A 21,473-nucleotide genomic window follows, 5' to 3' on the forward strand; every position below is an offset into this window, starting at 1 on the left:
TTAAACTGGATAGACGCCTCATGTAACCCTGTCCATACACCTGGTTAAAAACAGACAGAACTTCCTTCAACACCAGCACACAGCTGTGTTCCAGTTGTGTCGGACTGAATCCTTTCAGGGGCAGATGACAGTCATTGATGTCACTGTGGAAATGCAGTCAACTTTTTTTTAATAGCAACAGTAATGTCTGAAATTTATAGAACTCAGACACTTGGTTGATTAAAGTTCTTGAGCTTTAAGTCATATTTATCTTCTGTGCCATTTTGAAAGACCACCAAACAACGCTAATTAGAAGTTTTACTTTTACAGACAGACCTCGCAAATGTGAACTTTCTGCAAGTATTCCAAATCATTAGATGCTCCCAGTGCAAACAGGACTTCAGCCAAGAATGACATGACAGTGTTCAGCCTCAAGCGTATGCTGCATTTACACAGCTGCAAATTGAGCTCTTTACAAGTGTCTCTCCATTCAAACACAGCACCAGTGATGTAGTACATTATGGTGGAGCAGGAAGAAGCATTTCTTGACATTTGTTTTGTCCTGAAACCGCATGAAACACACTTCATAACAGTAGTTAACAACCTTTATATGTACAAACATATTGTGCCGCGATACTGAAACAGAGGAAGAGGGTAAAGTTCACCATCATAACATAGTAAAAAGTGTACATGGCAGGCACCCTTAAGAGAAAGCTAGGACAGGAGGGTGGGGTGGGAAGATGAAACCACACACACATACACACACACACACACACACACACACACACACACACACACACACGCTAAAAACGCTTGGATGTTTTCTGCGGAGTGAGAGTGTGCGTGTAGAGGCTGAACATCCAAGTCAGCCTCATTTCAATCTGAATGTACTCAACTAAAATCAGATTAGTTTGAGGTCTTATAACTTACAGGCACAGTGGGTGGAGTATACCTGCTTTGTTGATGGAGGGGTGAACTTTTAGTGTCCAAGTGCTTTCCATTTCCATCCACCAGAACATGAATAAAGACACAGAACAAGTTAAAAAGAAGGATGTTGTATTGTCTACTACTGAACAGGCTTTGCGGATGAGATGAGGAGGCGCTCCTTACTGCCGGTTGCTCTTTATCCTCTCCAGACGTTTCTTCAGGTCATCCAGGTTGGCTGCCGGGGAAGCAGAGCGACTGTGTGCGTTCGTCGGGGAATGGGAGTGTGCATTGTGTTCCTGCTGATACAACTCTCTGGACTCTTTGAGCTGCGACAGCTTACTGTGGAGCATGTCAGTGGAGGAGGCCACAGACGGCTTCGAGGACAGCAGAGAGGAGATGGGAGGGCGCTGCTGAGGCTCGTCCTCGCCTCCTCCGACACCCTGCTGCAGGCAGAGCGGGGGAATAGGTTAGCTTCTATTATGTACATTCAGTAAATATCAGGAAGGTTGCTGTTCAAACATTAATGAAAAGTTTTATGCATTTCAGCAGAACACTACATTTTTATTTACTTCACGAAGACTACTGCACATCAAAAACTAAACATTGATTCCAAGTGTGTGTCTAACCCTGGAGGCGTTTTCCAGGCCTTTTCTTTGTCTGAGGATCTTGAGTCTCTCATAGTAAACAGCTGGTTTCAGCTCCTCATTGTTACTGCTCAGACTGAAGTCAACTCCATGCTGAGGGATCACTGCAGAGATGCGCACAAAAGCGAGTTACTATCCACACCGGACTTCATTTTGACCAAAGTGCATAGTGACAGCTTCCAGTTGTACCTGCTGAGGTCTGAATGCGAGCCTTGCCCTCTCGCTCAGACTCTATCACACGAAGGCCTCGCTCCACGTAGCTCTGGAAGAACTGGGACGTGTTTTTGAGGAAAGGCTCCAGATCTGCATCTGAGTAATTCTGTTTGTATTCGTACAACTCTGTCAAACCCTGAGGATGGAAACAGTGTTTGGAAAGCATTATGTAATGTTTTAGCAATGTCAGAATAAACCTTGGTTTCTGTCTGAAGCAAAAACAAAAGTTAATTTTAGAGTGTTTGAGAAAGGCGCTGACCTCTTTAGTGTTCTCCTTTGAGCCGATCTTCTTGAAGATTTCAGACAGAATGTCACTGACCTTTGCCTTTGACATCCGATCCTCCTGGGAACAAATTCACGTTACATACATCACCATATTTATGCATCTGAACTCATTTAGATACAGTCATCACAAAGGTAAGAGAGACCTAGTTTGTGTAAATTCTTGGCAAAAACATAATAAAATGGCCAATGCATTGTGAACTCTATGTGTTGCTCACCGTGCGTAGACCAGTCTTCTCATTGCCACGGTCACTCTTGAGTCCTGATAAGTTTCCAGAGTGTTTGACCACCCCCCTCAGGTGGGCCTCCAACTCAGACTCATTGCGATTCTCTATCATTGATAGGTGGTCCAGAATCTGTTTATCAATGCATTGACACAATAAATTCAAAACTCAATTAAAAAATAAATAAATGTTTACACAGAACAATAATTCTGAAAATGATTTAATACATTGTGTGTGTGTGTAAATGTGTTACCATGGCCCCAGTGAGCTTGCAAAGTGTGTGTAACAGAGTTTTGAGGGTTCTGTGTGGGACGTCACTTTTGAGCTGCTTGAGTTTCTCTTTAGGGAAAACCTTCATGAAATTGTGGACATCCAGTAAGATCCGATCCAGGTTGATGCTGTCGATGGTCTCTGGGAGAAAGCGGATCATCCTCCACAGACACTGAGCACACACAAATACCAGTCAGTTTAAGGTGTGTGATAAGGCACGTTACAGTTGGAGGAGGATGTTGGGGGGCCTCCGTTGTGACGCTCCTTACCTTCATGACGAGCTCAGATAACTTGGGAGGGGCTGTGGTGACTAAACTGTCCTGAAGAGAAACCAGCAGAGCACTGTAGAGAGGCAGGAAGGGAAGAAGTCAAACCAAAACAAACAAACTAAATAAATATAGTTTCTCCTATAATCTATAATAATTTTGTTTTAACCATGTCAGCAGCTACATTATGGGCAGGCCATGTTACTGTGCCTCACAGTTGAATAACTTGATTCCAAAATCAAAAGATAAAACACTAATGCATCAATATATAACGCTGAATTTATTGATACAATTGGTAACCTCTGATTGAAGAGGAACAATGCGGATTCCGTCCTGGTCGTGGAACAACGGACCAACTGTTCACTCTCACAAGGTTCCTGGAGGGGGCCTGGGAGTACGCCCAACTGGTCTACATGCGTTTTGTGGATCTGGAGAAGGCGTATGACCGGGTCCCCCGGGTGATACTGTGGGAGGTGCTGCGGGAGTATGGGTGAGGGGGTCACTTCTGAGGGCCATCCAAACCCTGTACGCCCAAAGCGAGAGTTGTGTCCGGATACTCGGCAATAAGTCGGACTCGTTCCCAGTGAATGTTGGCCTCCGCCAGGGCTGCGCTTTATCACCAATCCCGTTTGTGATTTTCATGGACAGGATATCGAGGCGTAGTCGTGGAGGAGAGGGGTTGCAGTTCGGTGGCCTGAGGTTCTCATCGCTGCTCTTTGCAGATGATGTGGTCCTTATGGCATCATCGGTCTGTGACCTTCAACAGTCACTGGATCGGTTCACAGCCGAGTGTGAAGCGGTTGGGATGAGGATCAGCACCTCAAAATCTGAGGCAATGGCTCTCAGCAGGAAACCAGTGGATTGCCTACTCAAGGTAGGGAATGAGCCATTACCCCAAGTGAAGGAGTTCAAGTACCTCGGGGTCTTGTTCGCGAGTGAGGGGACGATGGAGCGAGAGATTGGCCAGAGAATCGGAGCTTTACCGCAGTCGTTTTTACCGCAGTCGCTTTTACAAGAAGAGAGCTGAGCCAGAAGGCAAAGCTCTCGATCTACCGGTCGATCTTCGTTCCTACCCTCACCTATGGTCATGAAGGCTGGGTCATGACCGAAAGAACGAGATCGCGGATACAAGCGGCCGAAATGGGTTTTCTCAGACGGGTGGCTGGCGTCTCCCTTAGAGATAGGGAAAGAAGTTGAGCCATCTGTGAGAGACTCGGAGTAGAGCCGCTGCTCCTTTACGTTGAAAGGAGCCAGTTAAGGTGGTTCGGGCATCTAGTAAGGATGCCACCTGGTCGCCTCCCTAGGGAGGTGTTCCAGGCACGTCCAGCTGGGAAGAGAGATTATATATCCTCTCTGGCCTGGGAACGCCACAAGATCCCCAATCGGCGCATGGCTCGGAGAAGGGAAGTTTGGGGTTCCCTACTGGAGCTGCTGCCCCCGCGGCCCGACCCCGGATAAGCGGCAGATGATGGATGAGTGGAATTGGTAAACATGAAGGACTTTTTCGTTTGCATTAACAGCAAGGAGTGCCGGCACCAAACTGAGCAAATTAGACTACAGGTAATTTCAAATAGGAGTGTGTCCCGGTTTTGTTTTTATCTCGTCCTGAGAAAGTGAAAGGTTATTTGGATGCAACCCGTTTGTCATACTAACCTGAGCATGTTGGTCTGGTCAGACTTCTCCAGAACTCTTGTTACCAGCAGGTTGACGGATCTGATGACCTGCAGTCCATCTGCCATGTCCTCCACTCTGCTGTCCAGCATCAGTGTCATCAGACCGTGCATCAGGTCTTTCAACACACCCATAGATGCCTCTCTGGCCAGGGATTCTATGGAGAACAACTAACAGAAAGAGAGCTCATCATCCTCAGTGTCCACCTCAACAATGGAGTTACTGTAACTGACATATCACATTAGGCAGGGACTCACAGATAGCATGTTTCCTATGATGCAGCTGTACAGTTTGATGATGTCCCGCTTGTCCAATGAGTCATCAGCCATGTGCGTGCTGTAGATAAGCCTCAGCTGCATAAAGGTAGCGATGAGGAACTGATCGATATGTCCTGACATGACTTCTGCTTTGTCCTCCTGCCGCAACACCTCGTCGATCTGCGAGGACAAACCACACAATTTTGATCTCACCTCTAAACAGCTATAATTACAATGCATCCTGGTACATGTAGGCAATGACGACACAGCTCGGAGAGCAGGAGAACTCAACATTCTCTGTCAATACAGAATGCACTCGGGGATCTATGGCTTCAAATCCACCATTTAACATCCACATAAAATGTGGCAAATTTTCCTTTTATGAGGTCCGTTAACCTCTTACAGTGTGGGGGAATTTACCCGAAAATACCTACAAACGACATACCCAAAGTAAATTGAAAGCTGCTCTTCAACCATTTGCACCAGCTGCATGATTTTAGTCTCATTCAAAAGATAACTCGGAGTGATTCTTCACTGTTTTGCAAGAACAATAAAAGTGCTTCTGGCACTGAGTAATAGTGGCCTGAATATACTGAATTTGAGTGTTATGAAGTAAAACTTCCAATTTCAGATAAAAGGGATAACTTTAATTTATTAGACATATTTTTCTAAGAGTAACACCAGGCGTACACAAACTGTGCAATTTGAACATATATTTATTAATAAATAATTATATACCCATATTCCCTGTTAGTAATGACAGAGCAAGTAAAGTATAAACACATTTCTTGCTAATATCTTTTTTGTATTTTCTTCTGAACAATAAATATAATTTTGATTTTTTTTTAAATATTTATGAGGCTTTATAGGCAAGTGGGCTCAAAGTTATGATTTTGAGTGTGCTTGCTAGTTTGAGGAGCTGATTGTACCTGCTGTTGTGATTTTCATCTCAATAGACGAGATTCTAAGCTTCCAAAAATATAATTTTTTTCTCTCTTTTCAGAATTATAAAATGTACATGGCACAATAAAACTCCTCGTCGGCCACCCTTCAAGAGTTTAACAGGCTAGTACCTTAAGGTTTCCTTTAAAAAAAAAAAAAAACTCTGTAAGGATTTATTAATTCTTACAGTGAACTAACTACAGGGACAACCTGCAACCGACAGTCTCCCTGGAGCAACGCAGGGTCAAGTACCTTGCTCACGGGCACAATGGTGGCAGCCCTGGTATTGAATTCACAACCATCTGGACTACGAGACCAGAAGCTCGTCAGTCTGACAAGCTTCAAAATATGATGTCACAGACGCCATTTTCATGTCGTCATACCTGTGCCAGTGCCTGTATGCTGTTGTTAATGTCACCACTAGCCACCTGGGAGATGACAAAGTTGATTGTGGAGGCGGTGCTGTTGTGGAGGTCATCAAAGTGAGGAGAGACAGAACGCATCCTTAGAACAGAAAAAAGCAAGCAATATTAAAATCACAGAAAATCTTTAGTCTCTGCTTCTATTGCTTTTAACTTAGTTTTGCAGGGTTACTTGGGTTCAGGGATCATGATGGGCTCCAGCAGCTCGTCCAGCTTGTGTTGGACGAGGTCCGGCAGCTCACACACTCTGCTCTGGTCCATTTCGATCATGTCCAGGTCTAACTGAAACTCCTTGGGGATGGACGGGTGGGAGGACTCACTGTGCTGGGCGTTCTGACGGGCTTGGCTGGATTAAAAGATGAGATGTGGAAATAGGACGGAGGGGGGAGTGGACAGGACAGTATATTTAGTCCAGTGTATTGTCAATCAGTGCCTTTTAGCTGCAGTCCTGACTGACAATCATTTTGATCTATCCGATGGTAGTCAGTCTAATGTGAATGTATTCAGTGTAAGAAGTGCAATAGAAAGGATCAAATGTGTCACTTCTAAATAGTGATCATCATATGGCATAACACTTAATAATCAAATACATTTTTATTTCCCATTTTTGGCTTCAAAAATGAAATGAGTTGAAAACAACTTTAAAATAGCCAAACCGATTAGATACGTTTTGTGAGTTTACCCTCCAGTACATCCCTGCTTAGAGTCGAATGAAGATCTGTTTAGGAGAACCGAATATTAAAGTGTCTGATCGTGTCCAAACTACAGCTGGAATGTCAGGGCTGGAGCTGATCAGCACTTATCTACAAACAACATTTAGCATTTGTATCCATCAGAATGGAAGGGAAATACACTTTTACAAATGGAAATTAAAAAAAAAAAACATTTCCAAGCACAACAGCAAATTTGCTTGAAAAGGACAGCCCTGGCTTTGTAGGACCATACCACCCGAGATACGACTGGGCTCATGAGGGCAATTAAGGCACTTAATCTACTCCTCCTTGTGTGTCACAGCCACAGCTCCAACTGATGACTGGGTTTGTAAACGGGCCAAATCAGCAGGCAAAGCTACAATAACCAAGTTCCTGTTAGAACACCGGCATGCACAAGTCTGTTTTACCTTGTGGCAAATGGACTGCATTTACAGTATATCTCAAAAGTGAGTACACCCTTTAGATTTTTGCAAATATTCTGTTATATCCTTTCAGGGGATAACATTATCCTACTGAAACTTTGATATAACTTAAAGTAGTCAGTGTGCTGCTTGAATAACAGTATAGATTTATTGTCCTTTGAAAATTACTCAGTACACAGCTGTTAATGTCTAAACAGCTGGCAACAAAAGTGAGTACACCCCATAGTGAACATGTCTAAATTGTGCCCAAAGTGTCAATATTTTGTGTGACCACCATTGTTATCTAGCACTGCTTTAACCCTCCTGGGCATGGAATTCACCAGAGCTGCACAGGTTGCTTCTGGAATCTTCTTCCACTCCTCCACGACGACATCACGGAGCGCACGGATGTTGGACACCTTGCACTCCTCCACCTTCCTCTTGAGGATGCCCAACATGTGCTCAATTGGGTTTAGGTCTGGAGACATACTTGGCCAGTCCATCACCTTAACCTTCAGCTTCTTCAGCAAGGCCGTTGTCATCTTGGAGGTGTGTTTAGGGTCATTATCATGTTGGAAAACTGCCCTACGGCCCAGTTTCCGAAGAGAGGGGATCATGCTCTGCTGCAGGATGTCACAGTATATATTGGAATTCATGTGTCCCTCAATGAAATGCAGCTCCCCAGTGCCGGCAGCACTCATGCAGCCCCAGACCATGATGCTGCCACCACCATGCTTGACTGTAGGCAAAACACATTTGTCTTGGTACTCCTCACCAGGGTGCCGCCACACACGCCGGACACCATCTGACCCAAACAGGTTTATTTTGGTCTCATCAGACCACAGGACATGGTTCCAGTAACTCATGTTCTTGGATTCATTGTCTTCAGCAAACTGTTTGCGGGCTTTCTTATGCATCGGTTTCAGAAGGGGCTTCTGTCTGGGGCGACGGCCATACAAACCGATTTGATGCAGTGTGCGGCGTATGGTCTGGGCACTGACAGGCCTGACATCCCACTTCTGCAACCTCTGCAGCAATGCTGGAAGCACTCGCACGTCTATTTTTGGAAACCAACCTCTGGATATGACGCTGAGCACGTGGACTCAACTTCTTTGGTCGACCCTGGCGAGGCCTGTTCCGAGTGGAACCTGTCCTGGAAAACCGCTGTATGATCTTAGCCACTGTGCTGCAACTCATTTTCATGGTGTTGGCAATCTTCTTATAGCCAAGGCCATCTTTGTGAAGCGCAATAATCCTTTTTTTCAGCCGCTCAGAGAGTTCCTTGCCATGAGGTGCCATGTTGTCCAGCATTCAGAGAGAATTGTGCCCAAAACACCAAATTTAACAGCCCTGCTTATCATTTACACCTGAATCCTTGTAACACTAACGAGTCACATGACACCAGGGCGGGAAAACAACATCATTGGGCACAATTAGGACATGTTCACTATGGGGTGTACTCACTTTTGTTGCCAGCTGTTTAGACATTAACAGCTGTGTACTGAGTAATTTTCAAAGGACAATAAATCTATACTGTTATTCAAGCAGCACACTGACTACTTTAAGTTATATCAAAGTTTCAGTAGGATAATGTTATCCCCTGAAAGGATATAACAGAATATTTGCAAAAATCTAAAGGGTGTACTCACTTTTGAGATATACTGTATATACTGCATTACAATATACTCCTATTCACACAAGCCAGTCATACACCATTGGTGGCTAAAACTGCGTCACACCTCATGTTACTCGCCAGAGAGGAGGAGGGGCTTACCTACATAAATACCAACAACCAAGTTTCATCAACCAAGGTCCAAATAACCACCAGTTATAAATACAGCAGTGATGTTATTGTTTATACCATAGACCAGGGGTCGGGAACCTATGGCGAGCTGGGCTCGTATATGGCATATATGGCTCTTTTGATGACGCCATATGGGCTCGCCGACAATTTTGAGCTGGCATTTAACATGAACAATTTAATTATTTTAAAGTAAAACGTTTAGCAGAAATTAGTTTTGAAAATAAAATTCCAAATATAAAATAGTCGAACACCAAACATTTTAATTGGATAATGCGGAGCGATTCAGTGAACGGTTCGTTGAGGTCGAGAAATAAACTGCTCCTTTTCGTCAGGTAGCCAGCTAGTTCATCTGCTTCCAACCTTTAAAACAGAAAAAATGTCGAAAAGAAAAAAAAGATGAGGATTATAGTCTGTTCCAGGCCGTGTGGACAGAGGACTTTGCCTTTGTGGAGAGAGCAGGATCTGCGGTATGTTTGATATGCAACGATAAAATTGCATCCATGAAACGGACAAATGTAAAGCGGCCCTTTGATACACACCATGCTTCATTTGCGTCGAAATATCCAGCTGGGGACAGCAGGAAAAAGGCCTGCGAAGAGCTACAGCGGAGAGTGCTAACCAGTCAGCAGCAACTCCTCGGCTGGACCAAGCAAGGTGAAGGGAATTCGGCTATCTTTGCTGGTGCTTTGGCAATAGTAAGGAATGAAAAGCCATTCACAGATGGAGAGTATGCCAAAAGTTTCATACTTGATGTGGCCAATGAACAGTTTGATTATCTTGTCTTTATGTGGGAAGTCATCAAACAAATAAAAGACATGCCTCAGTCAGCAAGAACTGTTCACGATGGTACCATCATGGCAAATCAAGTCGAGGAAACGCAAATTAAGGACATAGACGCAGGGACATACCTTTCCCTCGCGTTAGATGAGTTGACAGACGTTAGCCATTTATCTCAGTTTAGAATCATTGCAAGGTATGCTGCAGGTGACACAATGCGTGAGGAAAGTGTTGCCGTTTTGCCAATGAAAGGCTCAACAAGAGGAGAGGATTTATTCAAGTCTTTCATGGAGTTCGCCAAAGAAAAAAATCTAGCGATGAATAAACTGATTTCTGTGTGTACTGATGGTGCACCCTGTATGTTGGGGAAAAACAGGATTTGTCGCGCTTCTCTGTGAACATGAAAATAGACCCATCCTAAGTTTTCATTGCATTCTGCACCAGGAGGCGCTTTGTGCTCAAACGTGTGGCGAGGTGATGTCGCTGGTCATTCGAGTGGTCAACTTTATTGTTGCCCGAGCTTTAAATCATCGCCAGTTTAAAGCACTGTCAGACGAAATACATATCCCGGCCTGATTTTACACAACAACGTGCGTTGGCTGTCAAGGGGGAAAATGCTCAGCCGTTTTGCAGCTTGCCTGAGTGAAATCTGGACTTTTCTTGAAATGAAAAGCTTCGAGCATCCAGAGCTAGCTAACACTGAGTGGCTCAGCAGAGCTGGAGAGTGAACACAAGTGGACAGAAATGAACTTCAACCTGAAGACCAGCTGATTCTCGAAACTTGGAACGAGCTTCTGGTCACATACTGCAAAATGCAGCGTGTGAGTGTTGCCATATTAACCATGTCTGGCTCTACATATGCATGTGATCAGTCTCTCGCATCTGAGGAACATTAAGACTAACCTACGCTCACGTTTAACTGATGGAAGCCTCAACGCCTGCATGAAGCTGAACCTCACCACTTATGAACCAGACTACAAGGCCATCAGCAAAACCATACAGCACCAGAAGTCGCATTAATGGTAAGACGTAATTAATTTATTATTGTTGGCTACAGTATATCAACAAGAGTATTAAAAAGAATAAATATATTTAATATAGGGCTGTCGAGCGATTTAATTTTTTTTATTTTATTACAAGCTTTGTAATTAATTAATCGCATATAACAATATTTGTTGAGAGAGCTCCGTGCAGGGGGGGGGGGGCGGTCTGTCAGATACATATATACACACACACACGAGGCTATATGGCACTCTTGGAAATGCATTTAGAAAGAATTTGGCTCTCCCAGCCAAAAAGGTTCCCGACCCCTGCCATAGACAGTCTACAGGTTGTACACATACATTTACACACAGATTTCCATCTGGTCTGAGGTACTATTGAAGAGCTCCAGGTGCCCACAGTCAGTCATCTTTTTCTCCATTTCTGATTCAACATTTTGTTTCAGGCTTGTGACACAGCAACACGCACATTTCTTGGCCAGGTGCAAATTCCCATCTAATAGCGTTGCACGAAAGTCAGCGTCACATTTGAACACACCATAAGACATCCACATATTTATTTTTAAGTTTAGATTAACCAAAATCATGTGGATCTAGGCGGGTGCATAGTGATCCATCAGAATTCATTACTGAGATTTAGAATATTTGATTGATGGTGAGCTTTTCAATTATATCAGTGTTGTGAGTTTCCGTCTAGATTTCACACCATAGATCCAAACAAATTGTATTCAAGAATACGTGTCCCTACATTTGTAGCTGACAAAACTGTAAGACCAAGCAGAGCACAGTTCATCTCATTTTGGAGGTACAGCATATACACAACAAACAATCAAAAGGGATGACTGGGGAAGAAGAATGAACCACATTTTAAAGCGACAGCAGGACATTTGAACATTAGTCTGGTGCTTTACCTACCACGTGACAGTGGGAGCGCAGGAACAGACACTTCTTCCTTACCATGTAACGAAGCACGACTGAACCTCAAATGTCACAGCTAACTTTTCTGTTCATTCGTCTTGTGAATGATGAGTATTAGATTGCATTCAGAGAGGAGGCGTTGCAATGACACGTAGAAAAGAAGGGGGAAGGAGGTAGAGGTACTCACATCCTATACGTGCGATACATTATTCTGCTCCGGAAAACAGAAGGTAGGCAGAGCAGAGAGAAGAGGAAATCACACAGGAAGAAAGATGAAGGGTTAAGAGACAGACAGGCAGAAGACAGGCAGCCAGCCCACCAGCCAGACACACACCGAGGTTAGTTTCACAGACAGTGGATAGGATTTTATGTGCCAATTCTTTTTTATGTCAAATCTGTGTGAGTAACCCAACATGCAACAATTCCAACACAACAGGAAGAGAAGGACAGATTAGATGCGAGCAGAACTACAAACATACAAAAGATTTATGGAATCAATATAACTACACTACTAGTCTGTTTGTTGACAGAATGGATAACATGCTTGTTGAGTTATTTTCACACACACACACTTTTTCGGTTCCTTGTTGACAGAGCTACCCACAATCAATCACTCTGGCTGTCTGTACTGATTGATCAGAGGGAGAGGACGCTGGCGCTGCTTGTTCACCGCTTCTCCATCTGAGTTTAAGTCTTAGTCTGCTGTGTTGGATCTTATCTTCAAATATTCAACCCTGTATCTTCTGTTGACTGCATTTCCGTGTGGATTCTACCAGATCCATTGGATTCCAGCAGCCTGTCAGCCAAATTGGACTGCCGCCACCACAGCTAGCAGTCAAGCTAGCTGGCGTCAGTTGTGACCACTGGCTGCAGCCGATTCTCTGCTCCTCCTTCTCTACCAAGCTGGAGTTGTAGCCTCCGGATCATAAACCGGATCATAAACCGGATCATCAAACTGCTGATTATACTATTTTCACACCTTTTCACATCATGCGGACTGTCAAACTCTTCATATGGCTCGCTCTACTCTTCACCGCCACCTCCCTGCCGCTGAAATACGGAACTACTGCGTCTCAGATCAAACTTCAAGACAGCTCTGCTTGCTCACCGTGACATTTTCCTCAAACGACCAAGATATGTCCATCGTGGATCTGGTCGAAACTCGCTGGACACACAACACTACAATAACACAAACAGTCGCTCCTTCTGGTCCACCAAGCCCCGCCCCCCCCTCGCACTGTTATCCCACTGCCCAAAGCAGCCACCTATGCGCCACTTGAATGCTTGAAATGAGCTATTCTCACCAGTAAGGCCCTGCTGGCTTCTGAGCTCATTGTGGACAGAAAGCTCGACTTTTTATGCCTCACCGAGACTTGGCAACAGCCTTTCTGACTTCTCCCAGTTAAATGAAGCTGTTCCACCGGGTTTTGCCTATATGTGTAAACCCCGCAACACCGGGAGGGGGGGTGGTCTCGCCTTACTCTACCGTAAGGACATCAAAGTCACTGCTGTCACTGTCCCCCATCACTCTTCCTTTGAATGTCTAGCTGTTAAACTCAGACCACAAACTCATCATTATTGTCACCATCTACAGACCACAAAAACCCTCTGCTGTTTTTCCTCACTGAATTTGCTGTTTTTCCTAACTGAATTTTCTTCATTAACATATGTATGTGCAATGTCCCCCACTGTTATTCTCACTGCAGACTTTAACATCCACATTGACGACCCATCCAGTGTTTTTGCCAATGACTTCATCTCACTCCTCGACTGTCTTAGTATCACACAACATGTTAATTTTCCTACCCATAACAACAACAATAATAATAATAATAATAATAATAACAACTTGATCTGCGCCACTGGCATTACTCCTTGTAATGTCACTGATGCCGAGTTTCCTATCTCTGATCACAAAGTTGTGCTCTTTGAGGTCCACACCCCCTGATCAAAAGCTTAAGAAGAACGGATCATCCCTTTCAGAAATATCAATCACATCGACCCCACCACCCTGATCAACTCCTACCCCATCCCTCTCCCCCTGCTGACTTGGTGAGTCACTACAATTACTGTCTGTCCTCCTCGCTTGACGCCCTGGCCCCCGTCAAAACCCGCACAGTGTCCTTTGCCCACATTGCTCCTTGGTTCACCTCAGACCTTCGACTGCTCAAAATAACTGGTCGTCGACTTGAACGGCTGTGTAAAAAGACCGGACTATCAGTACACACCCAAATCTATGCTGATCACCTACATCACTACAAGAACGCCCCCTCTCCACTGCCAAATCCACCTACTACTCCAACCTCATCAGCACTGGCACCGGTAACACGAGAGCCCTCTTCTCAACAGTCAGCCACCTACTTCAGCCCCCCAGAACCCTCCCTCCTAATCTCCCCTGAACGCTGCACTGACCTTCTGCAATTTCTCAGCTCCAAAGTAAGCAACATCCACCTACACTCTGGATGGCCACCACGGTCCAACCACCCACCAGCACCCTCTCCAACTTCACTCCAGCATCAGAAGCCACCATCTCCAAACTCATCTGTAAAGCACCACCTGCCAGCTTGATCCCCTTCCCACTACCCTCGTCAAAGCCTGTCTGCCGTCCATTTCCCCCATGATCACTAATATAATTAACTCCTCCCTCATTTCTGGAACTGTACCCCCCACCCTCAAAATGGCTACAATCACACCCACCCTCAAAAAACCCAATGCTGACCCAGCTGACCTTAACCACTACAGGCCCATCTCCAACCTTCATTTAATTTCAAAAACCCTTGAGAGGGTGGTTGCCGCTCAACACCAGTCCCACCTCGACTCAAACAACCTCCATGAACCCTTCCAATCTGGTTTCCGCCCAATGCACACTACCGAAACAGCTCTGGTTAAAATCACCAACGACATCCTCCGTGTAGCTGACTCTGGACTGCTCACCATCCTCATCGCCTTCGACACAATCTCCCACCCACTACTCCTGGCACGCGTGGCTGACATTGGAATCACTGGTGTTGCACTCTCCTGGTTCTCCTCCTACCTTACCAATCGACAACAGTTTGTCCAGCTGGGGAACCACAGGTCAGGGTGTTCTCCCGTTTCACTGGGTGTCCCCCAGGGGTCAGTATTGGGTCCACTCCAATTAATTAATTTACCTCCTCCCCGTGGGCACAATCCTCAGTCACCACTGGTTTGTAATATTTGATCATCAGTAAGGCTTTGTAATATTTGATCATCAGTAAGGCTTTGTATGTAAGCTGTGTCATTGCTTAAGGCCCTGTCACACAGTTCCGTATGGCAGAAACATATGCCGGCGTATATGCAAATTAGCTAAAAACAATACGTCCAACTTTTCCACAGCGTTGTTGTATCTGACGTATACATAAAGAATACATAATGAATTATTGTACGCATGTCAAACCTATTGATAGCGTATCACTTATACAAAACGTATCAGAGCGTCTGGCCAACGGAGGTGGAAAAGTGCCATTTGGTTCACGTCATGCTGATGCTGGAGAACGGCTAGAATGTACTCTTGCCGCAGCCTCTCAGCATCCTCCATGCTCTCTGATGATGGGTTGATGTGTTCATCAAGAAGTGCTGTGAAGAAGTGAGGATGAGCTACTCACAGGGACCCTATATACTATATTATTCAAACTTCCAAAACGCTAGCTGTACTATAGAAACGCGTTTAATAAGTTACTCGTCCGTCAGGCATAAGTTTAACATAAGCTTAATACGTCTGCATAAGTCAAGACTCGTTACAGATAGGTCAGACTGATTAAGCATAGGTTACGAATAGGTTATCCACTCGTTATCAATAAGTTCACCGTATGTCTAACGTAATTTATGTGTAACGTCTGCTTAACTTATGAAGCACACGTTGGGTACGTCCGAAAATATTAAACATGCTCAAAACATTTTCACGGCCTCAGCGTAACACAGCGTGCTCTTAAAGAATACTACTTACCCCTAACTTATATCAACGTACACCAGCGTATTGCTGATATTTTGTATACGCCATATTTTTGTATACGTTATGCATTAGTCTGATACATCTTGTATAAGTAAGTGATGCGGCATCAATAGGTTAGACATACGCATCTGTATACGTCACTTTTCCGATCCGATTAAAAGTTGTATTTGGACTCTAATTTTCATATATGGCAGCATACGTTTCTGTCACACAGATATGTGTGACAGGGCCCTTAAACTTAAACCAATAATGAAAACATGACTATTGATTTGCATGTCTAGTTTTACACTAGCAAGAACCTTTCAGCATTAAAACACTAAAGATACATTATAGGATTTCTTTATGCAATACTATCACCACCAGCTCAAAAGAACGCCCAGTCCAGAGTACAGCCAACAATAGAATGTTGAATCTAACAAAATGTCCACATGTTAAAGATTTGTACAATGTCTAAAATCCAAACATGAAAAAAACAAAAAAAAACAGGTGTAAGAGTAAACATCTTTTATATTATAAACACTACAAACACCAGATATTAACCGGTCAGATTTTGAAAGTTTAGAAAGATTTCTTTGCACTTGTTTGGAGAAATGATTGTCAATTTAAATGTGGTCGACTGAATCCATTTAAAATGCAACTGCCATATTTTCTAGAGATGTTCTGATCCGATCTCAAAGATCAGTATCGGAGAATATCAAGTTATTACTTAACTGATCAGTATTAGCTATATTGAGCCCAATCTGATAATTTGTTTTAAGTCAGCTGTCACAGGTGTTTTTTTTATTTGCACAGCAACGCAACGAGTGCCGCCATCATTAACTCTCTCAACCCACTCCGCTGAGCTCTTCTGTGTGTAAGAGCCAGGGATGAGCCCTGAACATTGCGTCACACCATAAAAATGACAGCAAAACGCAGTACGAGACAGTTTTATTTATTATGTGCATTTTGCTGTCATGTATGGTGTGGTACATCACCACAGGCAGAGCACCGCAAATAAAAAGCCAATAAAGAGTAATTCATCACTGTATTTTTGTCATCTGTACATCTTTTGCGCAGATTACACATTCAATGTCATACAGTTCATTCAGGTAATTCAGGAAAAGACTGCACTGAAGCAAACACTGGAGGACACTTTTACAAGGGGAGAGAAATTCATATACATTAGATTGATTTTAATATACTTTGGAAATTAACGCGTAGCTCATGCACTGAATTTTTTGTTCCTCAAAATGATGCTATATTTTGTGGTGATAAAGTATCATTTGCTTCCTTACTAGTTTTCATTCAGCCAACACTACGCAGCCTTGACTCAGAGGGAACCTACTTGAGTTTGTTGGGGTCTTCCTGTGCAGGCTTACGGAGGAAGGTGGCGCTGGGGTTAGTTGGTGGCTCTCTCCGAGTCCTCTCCGTCGCACTCTGCTTGGCAGGAGCTGCTGCAGTCTTCTTGGCTGAACGCTTGATTCTTTCCTCCAGCATGCTCATGTCTTTCTCGGACAACTAGAAAGGATGGGGAAAATATTATCATTAAGTTGTACGGTGTATTATTATTACTTAAGACACCAGACAATGTGTGACAGTGGCATCTTCTCCATCTTACATTTCCTATTAGTTTGTAGACTTGGTCCCCACAGACGTTGTACACAGCCACGACAGTGTTCAGGGCTGCATTGCGGACCGATGTGTCTCTGTCACCGATGTGAATGGCAATCTCCTTCAAGGACTTAGCTGGAGTCGGCTGACATACATTCATCCCATAGCCCTCTATCAAACTACCCAACTCCTCCAGACATTCTGAGGACAGGGAGGACATCACATAAACAATCCTTTGAATATTTATACTTTTTCCTAGAGATGTTCCAATACCATTATTTCCTTCCTGATACCAATTCCACTACCTGAACTTGCGTATCCGCCAATAGAGTACCGATCAGATACCAGTACGTAAAAAACGTGACACTAAATACTTCCATCATCGATTTTGGACACAGCAATCATGTTTTCTGGAGTTAATAGTAGCTAAGGAGTAAGACATTTTGTTGCACATTTGCTCTACAGATCAGGTAGTGTCTTGCTGTTCCCGTGTAGTGAAAATAAGCTGAGAAAAATGGTATGAAAATGTGACATTTGATTGGTGCATAGACTTGCATACTCACATTTCTGATACTGGCATTTGAACAACTACTTCCCCCCCATAGTTCTCCATCAAAGAGGGTTATAATGGCACAGAGCCGGTTTGGACAAAGAATGGTGCAGCTTATAACAGTTAGCTTGCAGTCAGTAGAAACCTACCAGCTCTCTGTTTGGAGTTTTTGGATTTTGTTCCATCCATGAGGAATGGGAAGACTTTGGATGCAGGGTAAACCTTACACAGCATGGCCAGTATAGCCCGAACATCTTTGCGAACCCCATCCTTTGGCTCTCCAACCTGAAGAGAAGAAGAAACTGTGAGCGAAACAAGCTGTACAGTGGCTAATCTTATCAGTGTGTGGCGTGTGCTCACCTTGAGTATGAGGTAGGGGACGAAGGAGTTTGCCTCGTACTCAGTCAGATGGTAGTTCTCTCTGTTCAGCATGGCAAACAGCAGCTTTAGATACTCCAGCACCTTCATCAGGACTGTGGTGTTGGTGTCAAAGAACCTCAGGGTGAACCACTTAAGAATCAGGTCCAGACAGCTGATGGTGGCGTCGCTTTCACTTTCCAACCTCTGTCAAACACAGACTTTATTAACAAAACTTGCCTCCTCTTCCTAAAAAGCACTTTGTAGGGTTAGACCCACAACTACCTCAATCATGACTCCTATAGCCTTAACGTGTCTTTGGAAGTCAAAGTGAAAGAGCTCATCCTGCAGCCACTTAGCAAAGCAGGTGGACATCTGAGCTTTCAGCTGCTCCACATATTCATCTCGAGGAGTGTTGAAGTTCCATTTCAAAATCTGCAAAAGAAACATTTAGAGTCAAACTAAACACCACAGTATTTCATCTGAGCATACTAGCAAATTGATGTTGGTTGTGTAATTTGCCATATGCTTGTGGTTCCTGCTTTTTATATTGATAATTATTCTTGTTTTTATAAACACTATTACAAACATTATAACTGACTTCTTATTATTATTCTTAACAATTTTGACAAATACAATATTCTTGGCCACAGCACAGTAAAATTAATTTGACACTGTTGACACCTAAACATTAAAAATAAATTTACATTACAGGTCATTTATCAGACTCTCTCATCCAGAGACTTACAGTAACTAACTACAGGGACAGTCTCTCTGGAGCAGCTCAGGGTTAAGTGCCTTGCTCAGGGGCACAATGGTGGCAGTTCTGGTATTGCACTCACAACCTTCTGGTTTGGAAGGCGTACCACTACACTAGGCCATCACCACCCTAAAGAAAAAGTTATGCTTCCTCCAGTTCACCTCAGATATACAGTATTTAACTTCTGCTGCACTGAGCCACTGGGATCCTGACATGTTTTTCAGCCCGTCAGATACCTTCAGTTGCTTCTCCTCTTTGATTCTCTGTTCCTTAGCGCTGGGGATGAGGACGAAGATTGGCCCGGACTTATCTTCATCATCCTTCTGGCTTTTGGCTGCAGGCTTCTTACCAGCTGCACCCTGAGAGGACGAAACATCACAGTGTGAGTGACTGAACCAATGTTCTCCGTCTGTGCATGGGAACATTGTGTGTTATGTTAACTCGTAAGTTTCTTGAGTGAGATCTAGATGATAGTAGGTGTGTGTAGGCAAGAGACAGAGTAGAAACAGGAGTCAAAGGGGTGTTATACACAATAGATCTCAGTGAAGGCTAACACGTTGCAAAAACCAAACACAAAGCAGAAACACATTCACAACAAACTCATTCATGCAGTGGAGTGACCTTAATCCTTATGTGACTTTGCTCAGTTTGTTCTGTACGCATGCATGTACTACACTTTCATTTATTTTATGTCAGTACATTTTACATGAGCTTAAAACGGTTGTGGGTTGACTTCATTTCACCCACCAACTGCTTGTCCATGTGCATTTAATTATACAGTTGTATATTTAGTGGCAGTATTAGTAATTAGAGAGACACTGGATTAGACTGAGCCCAGATCCGACCGGGTCAGCTAGATAGGGGTTAACATCTGTCAGGCCAACAAGTGTCCACTGAGAAACTCTGCCCACATCTGCTACTGTGTACTCTACAGCTCACGGCTGGCTTTAATAAGCAGCAGCATATAGATTAAGTGTAGAAGAGTTTCATCACAAGGACACCTGTGTAAACTCTGCAACACATCTACCTGTTGACTGCTTGCAGCAGCCTTCCCTTTGCTGGGGGGCTTTTTACTAGCAATACTGTCCTTGTCCTTGGAGGAAGGGGGAGGGACAGGTTCCTCGGGAGGGGAGGGAGGCTGGGTGAGTAAAAAAAAAAAACCACATCATATTTACACTTCAATTTCATGAAATGACTAATAAAAACCAAATGGTGCAGAGACAAGAAACAGAAATCATTTAAAATGTCCATGCCTGATATGAACCACTCAAATAAAGCAACCAAAGTACAATGGAGGATGTGGGAATATTTACATTAAAATACAATTGGTGGGGTCAGACTGGACTTTTACGCAAAACTGAATAAGTCTCTCCTTTCATTATTAAATGGAAGAAAAATATGGTAGGATTGAACCTTAAACCCACTAAATGTATTAGGCCGTACAAAGAATAACTAAATATCAAAACATCTGTTCTTGTGTTCACACTGAAACTCAAAAACAGACGTTGATCCAGAAAGACATACCTTCTTTCCGGCCCCCCCTCCTCTGATCTTCTTCACTTCAGGTTTACTGTCAACAAAGTCCTCACTATCTGGCTGCCTGGAGGCTGCAGAAGTCATAGGTAACATTTAGTCAAGTGTATGAACACAATGTATTCAAATAATTATTGGGCATACCGTCATGGCATTTGACACACACACTTACTACCCACCGTCCTCAATGTGTACATTTAATTGCACCATTAGCTAGCTGCAGCGGATACAATCTGTTGCCTGTGATATTTGTCAACTGGGAAAATGTCACTGGCAGCTAAAACTAAGACGGAATGTTACCTTAATGTATTGTACACTGATCTTTGCCGATACAGAAACAGCGAGGGCAGATAAAATAATGGGTTCCGTCAAAGTTAAAAAAGGTTCAATGTGTAAGATATGGCACAATTTAAACTTAAAACATTAAAGAAATGTTTTCTGACCGGCTCTCAGAGTTTCAGCATTTTGGTTGAATTCTTGCCCTGCTGAGTGACTGACAGGCATTACACAGGAGTGAATGCAATACACAATATAAAGAATACATTAGAAACTAACCCTATGACAAACTACTACAACTAAAATATGAACATTACAGAATGTATGGACCCAGTTTAGAGGTGAAATTCTGCCCCTAGTTCTTTGGAGAAGATGGCTCGAAATTACACATTGAACCTTTAAATGATCCAATGCTTCTACAGCTATCATACCCTAACCTACTTTTCATTATGTGTAAAACTACCATAAAGTAACACAGATATGGTTTGATGGAGAATCTGTCTTAATTAATTACTTTTTGATTCTTTATTACAAATCACCGCCTCGCATTGTCATGTCACAAACCTGACGCATCTCTACTTGGCTCTGCAGATCCCTTTCCCCCTCCAGCTTTGGAAGGAGCAGCAGGTTTAGCAGGCATCACTGCTCTGGCCTTTTCCAACATAGCTACCACCAGATCCTTAGAGGCAGCCTGCAGGGAGATGAGGAGAGACATTCATTTCAGAC

At 43.6% G+C, this 21,473-nt stretch overlaps 1 protein-coding gene across 2 annotated transcripts in view; it reads right to left on the minus strand.

The window, feature by feature from the left end:
- Positions 1 to 21,473, minus strand: part of ckap5 (cytoskeleton associated protein 5) — a 40,907-nt gene that overhangs the window by 573 nt on the left and 18,861 nt on the right. The window contains exons 25-44 of one of the 2 annotated variants that reach the window (XM_029433217.1): positions 21,312 to 21,438; positions 20,463 to 20,545; positions 19,966 to 20,076; positions 19,175 to 19,297; positions 18,464 to 18,613; positions 18,182 to 18,385; positions 17,971 to 18,106; positions 17,279 to 17,472; positions 17,006 to 17,178; positions 6,270 to 6,443; positions 6,059 to 6,179; positions 4,734 to 4,913; positions 4,459 to 4,646; positions 2,809 to 2,881; positions 2,523 to 2,711; positions 2,264 to 2,401; positions 2,023 to 2,106; positions 1,740 to 1,899; positions 1,533 to 1,654; positions 1 to 1,349 (exon numbers count right to left, since the gene is read on the minus strand). The exon at positions 1 to 1,349 is cut by the window's left edge and continues 573 nt beyond it. In XM_029433217.1, the coding sequence (XP_029289077.1) occupies positions 1,086 to 1,349; positions 1,533 to 1,654; positions 1,740 to 1,899; positions 2,023 to 2,106; positions 2,264 to 2,401; positions 2,523 to 2,711; positions 2,809 to 2,881; positions 4,459 to 4,646; positions 4,734 to 4,913; positions 6,059 to 6,179; positions 6,270 to 6,443; positions 17,006 to 17,178; positions 17,279 to 17,472; positions 17,971 to 18,106; positions 18,182 to 18,385; positions 18,464 to 18,613; positions 19,175 to 19,297; positions 19,966 to 20,076; positions 20,463 to 20,545; positions 21,312 to 21,438 (2,994 nt within the window). In that variant the 3' untranslated portion in view covers positions 1 to 1,085. The remainder of the gene's footprint in view (positions 1,350 to 1,532; positions 1,655 to 1,739; positions 1,900 to 2,022; positions 2,107 to 2,263; positions 2,402 to 2,522; positions 2,712 to 2,808; positions 2,882 to 4,458; positions 4,647 to 4,733; positions 4,914 to 6,058; positions 6,180 to 6,269; positions 6,444 to 17,005; positions 17,179 to 17,278; positions 17,473 to 17,970; positions 18,107 to 18,181; positions 18,386 to 18,463; positions 18,614 to 19,174; positions 19,298 to 19,965; positions 20,077 to 20,462; positions 20,546 to 21,311; positions 21,439 to 21,473) is intronic. The other variant, XM_029433218.1, reaches the window with a different exon arrangement.

The sequence above is a fragment of the Cottoperca gobio genome, chromosome 6 (genome assembly GCF_900634415.1).
Source record: "Cottoperca gobio chromosome 6, fCotGob3.1, whole genome shotgun sequence".
Lineage (NCBI taxonomy): Eukaryota > Metazoa > Chordata > Actinopteri > Perciformes > Bovichtidae > Cottoperca > Cottoperca gobio.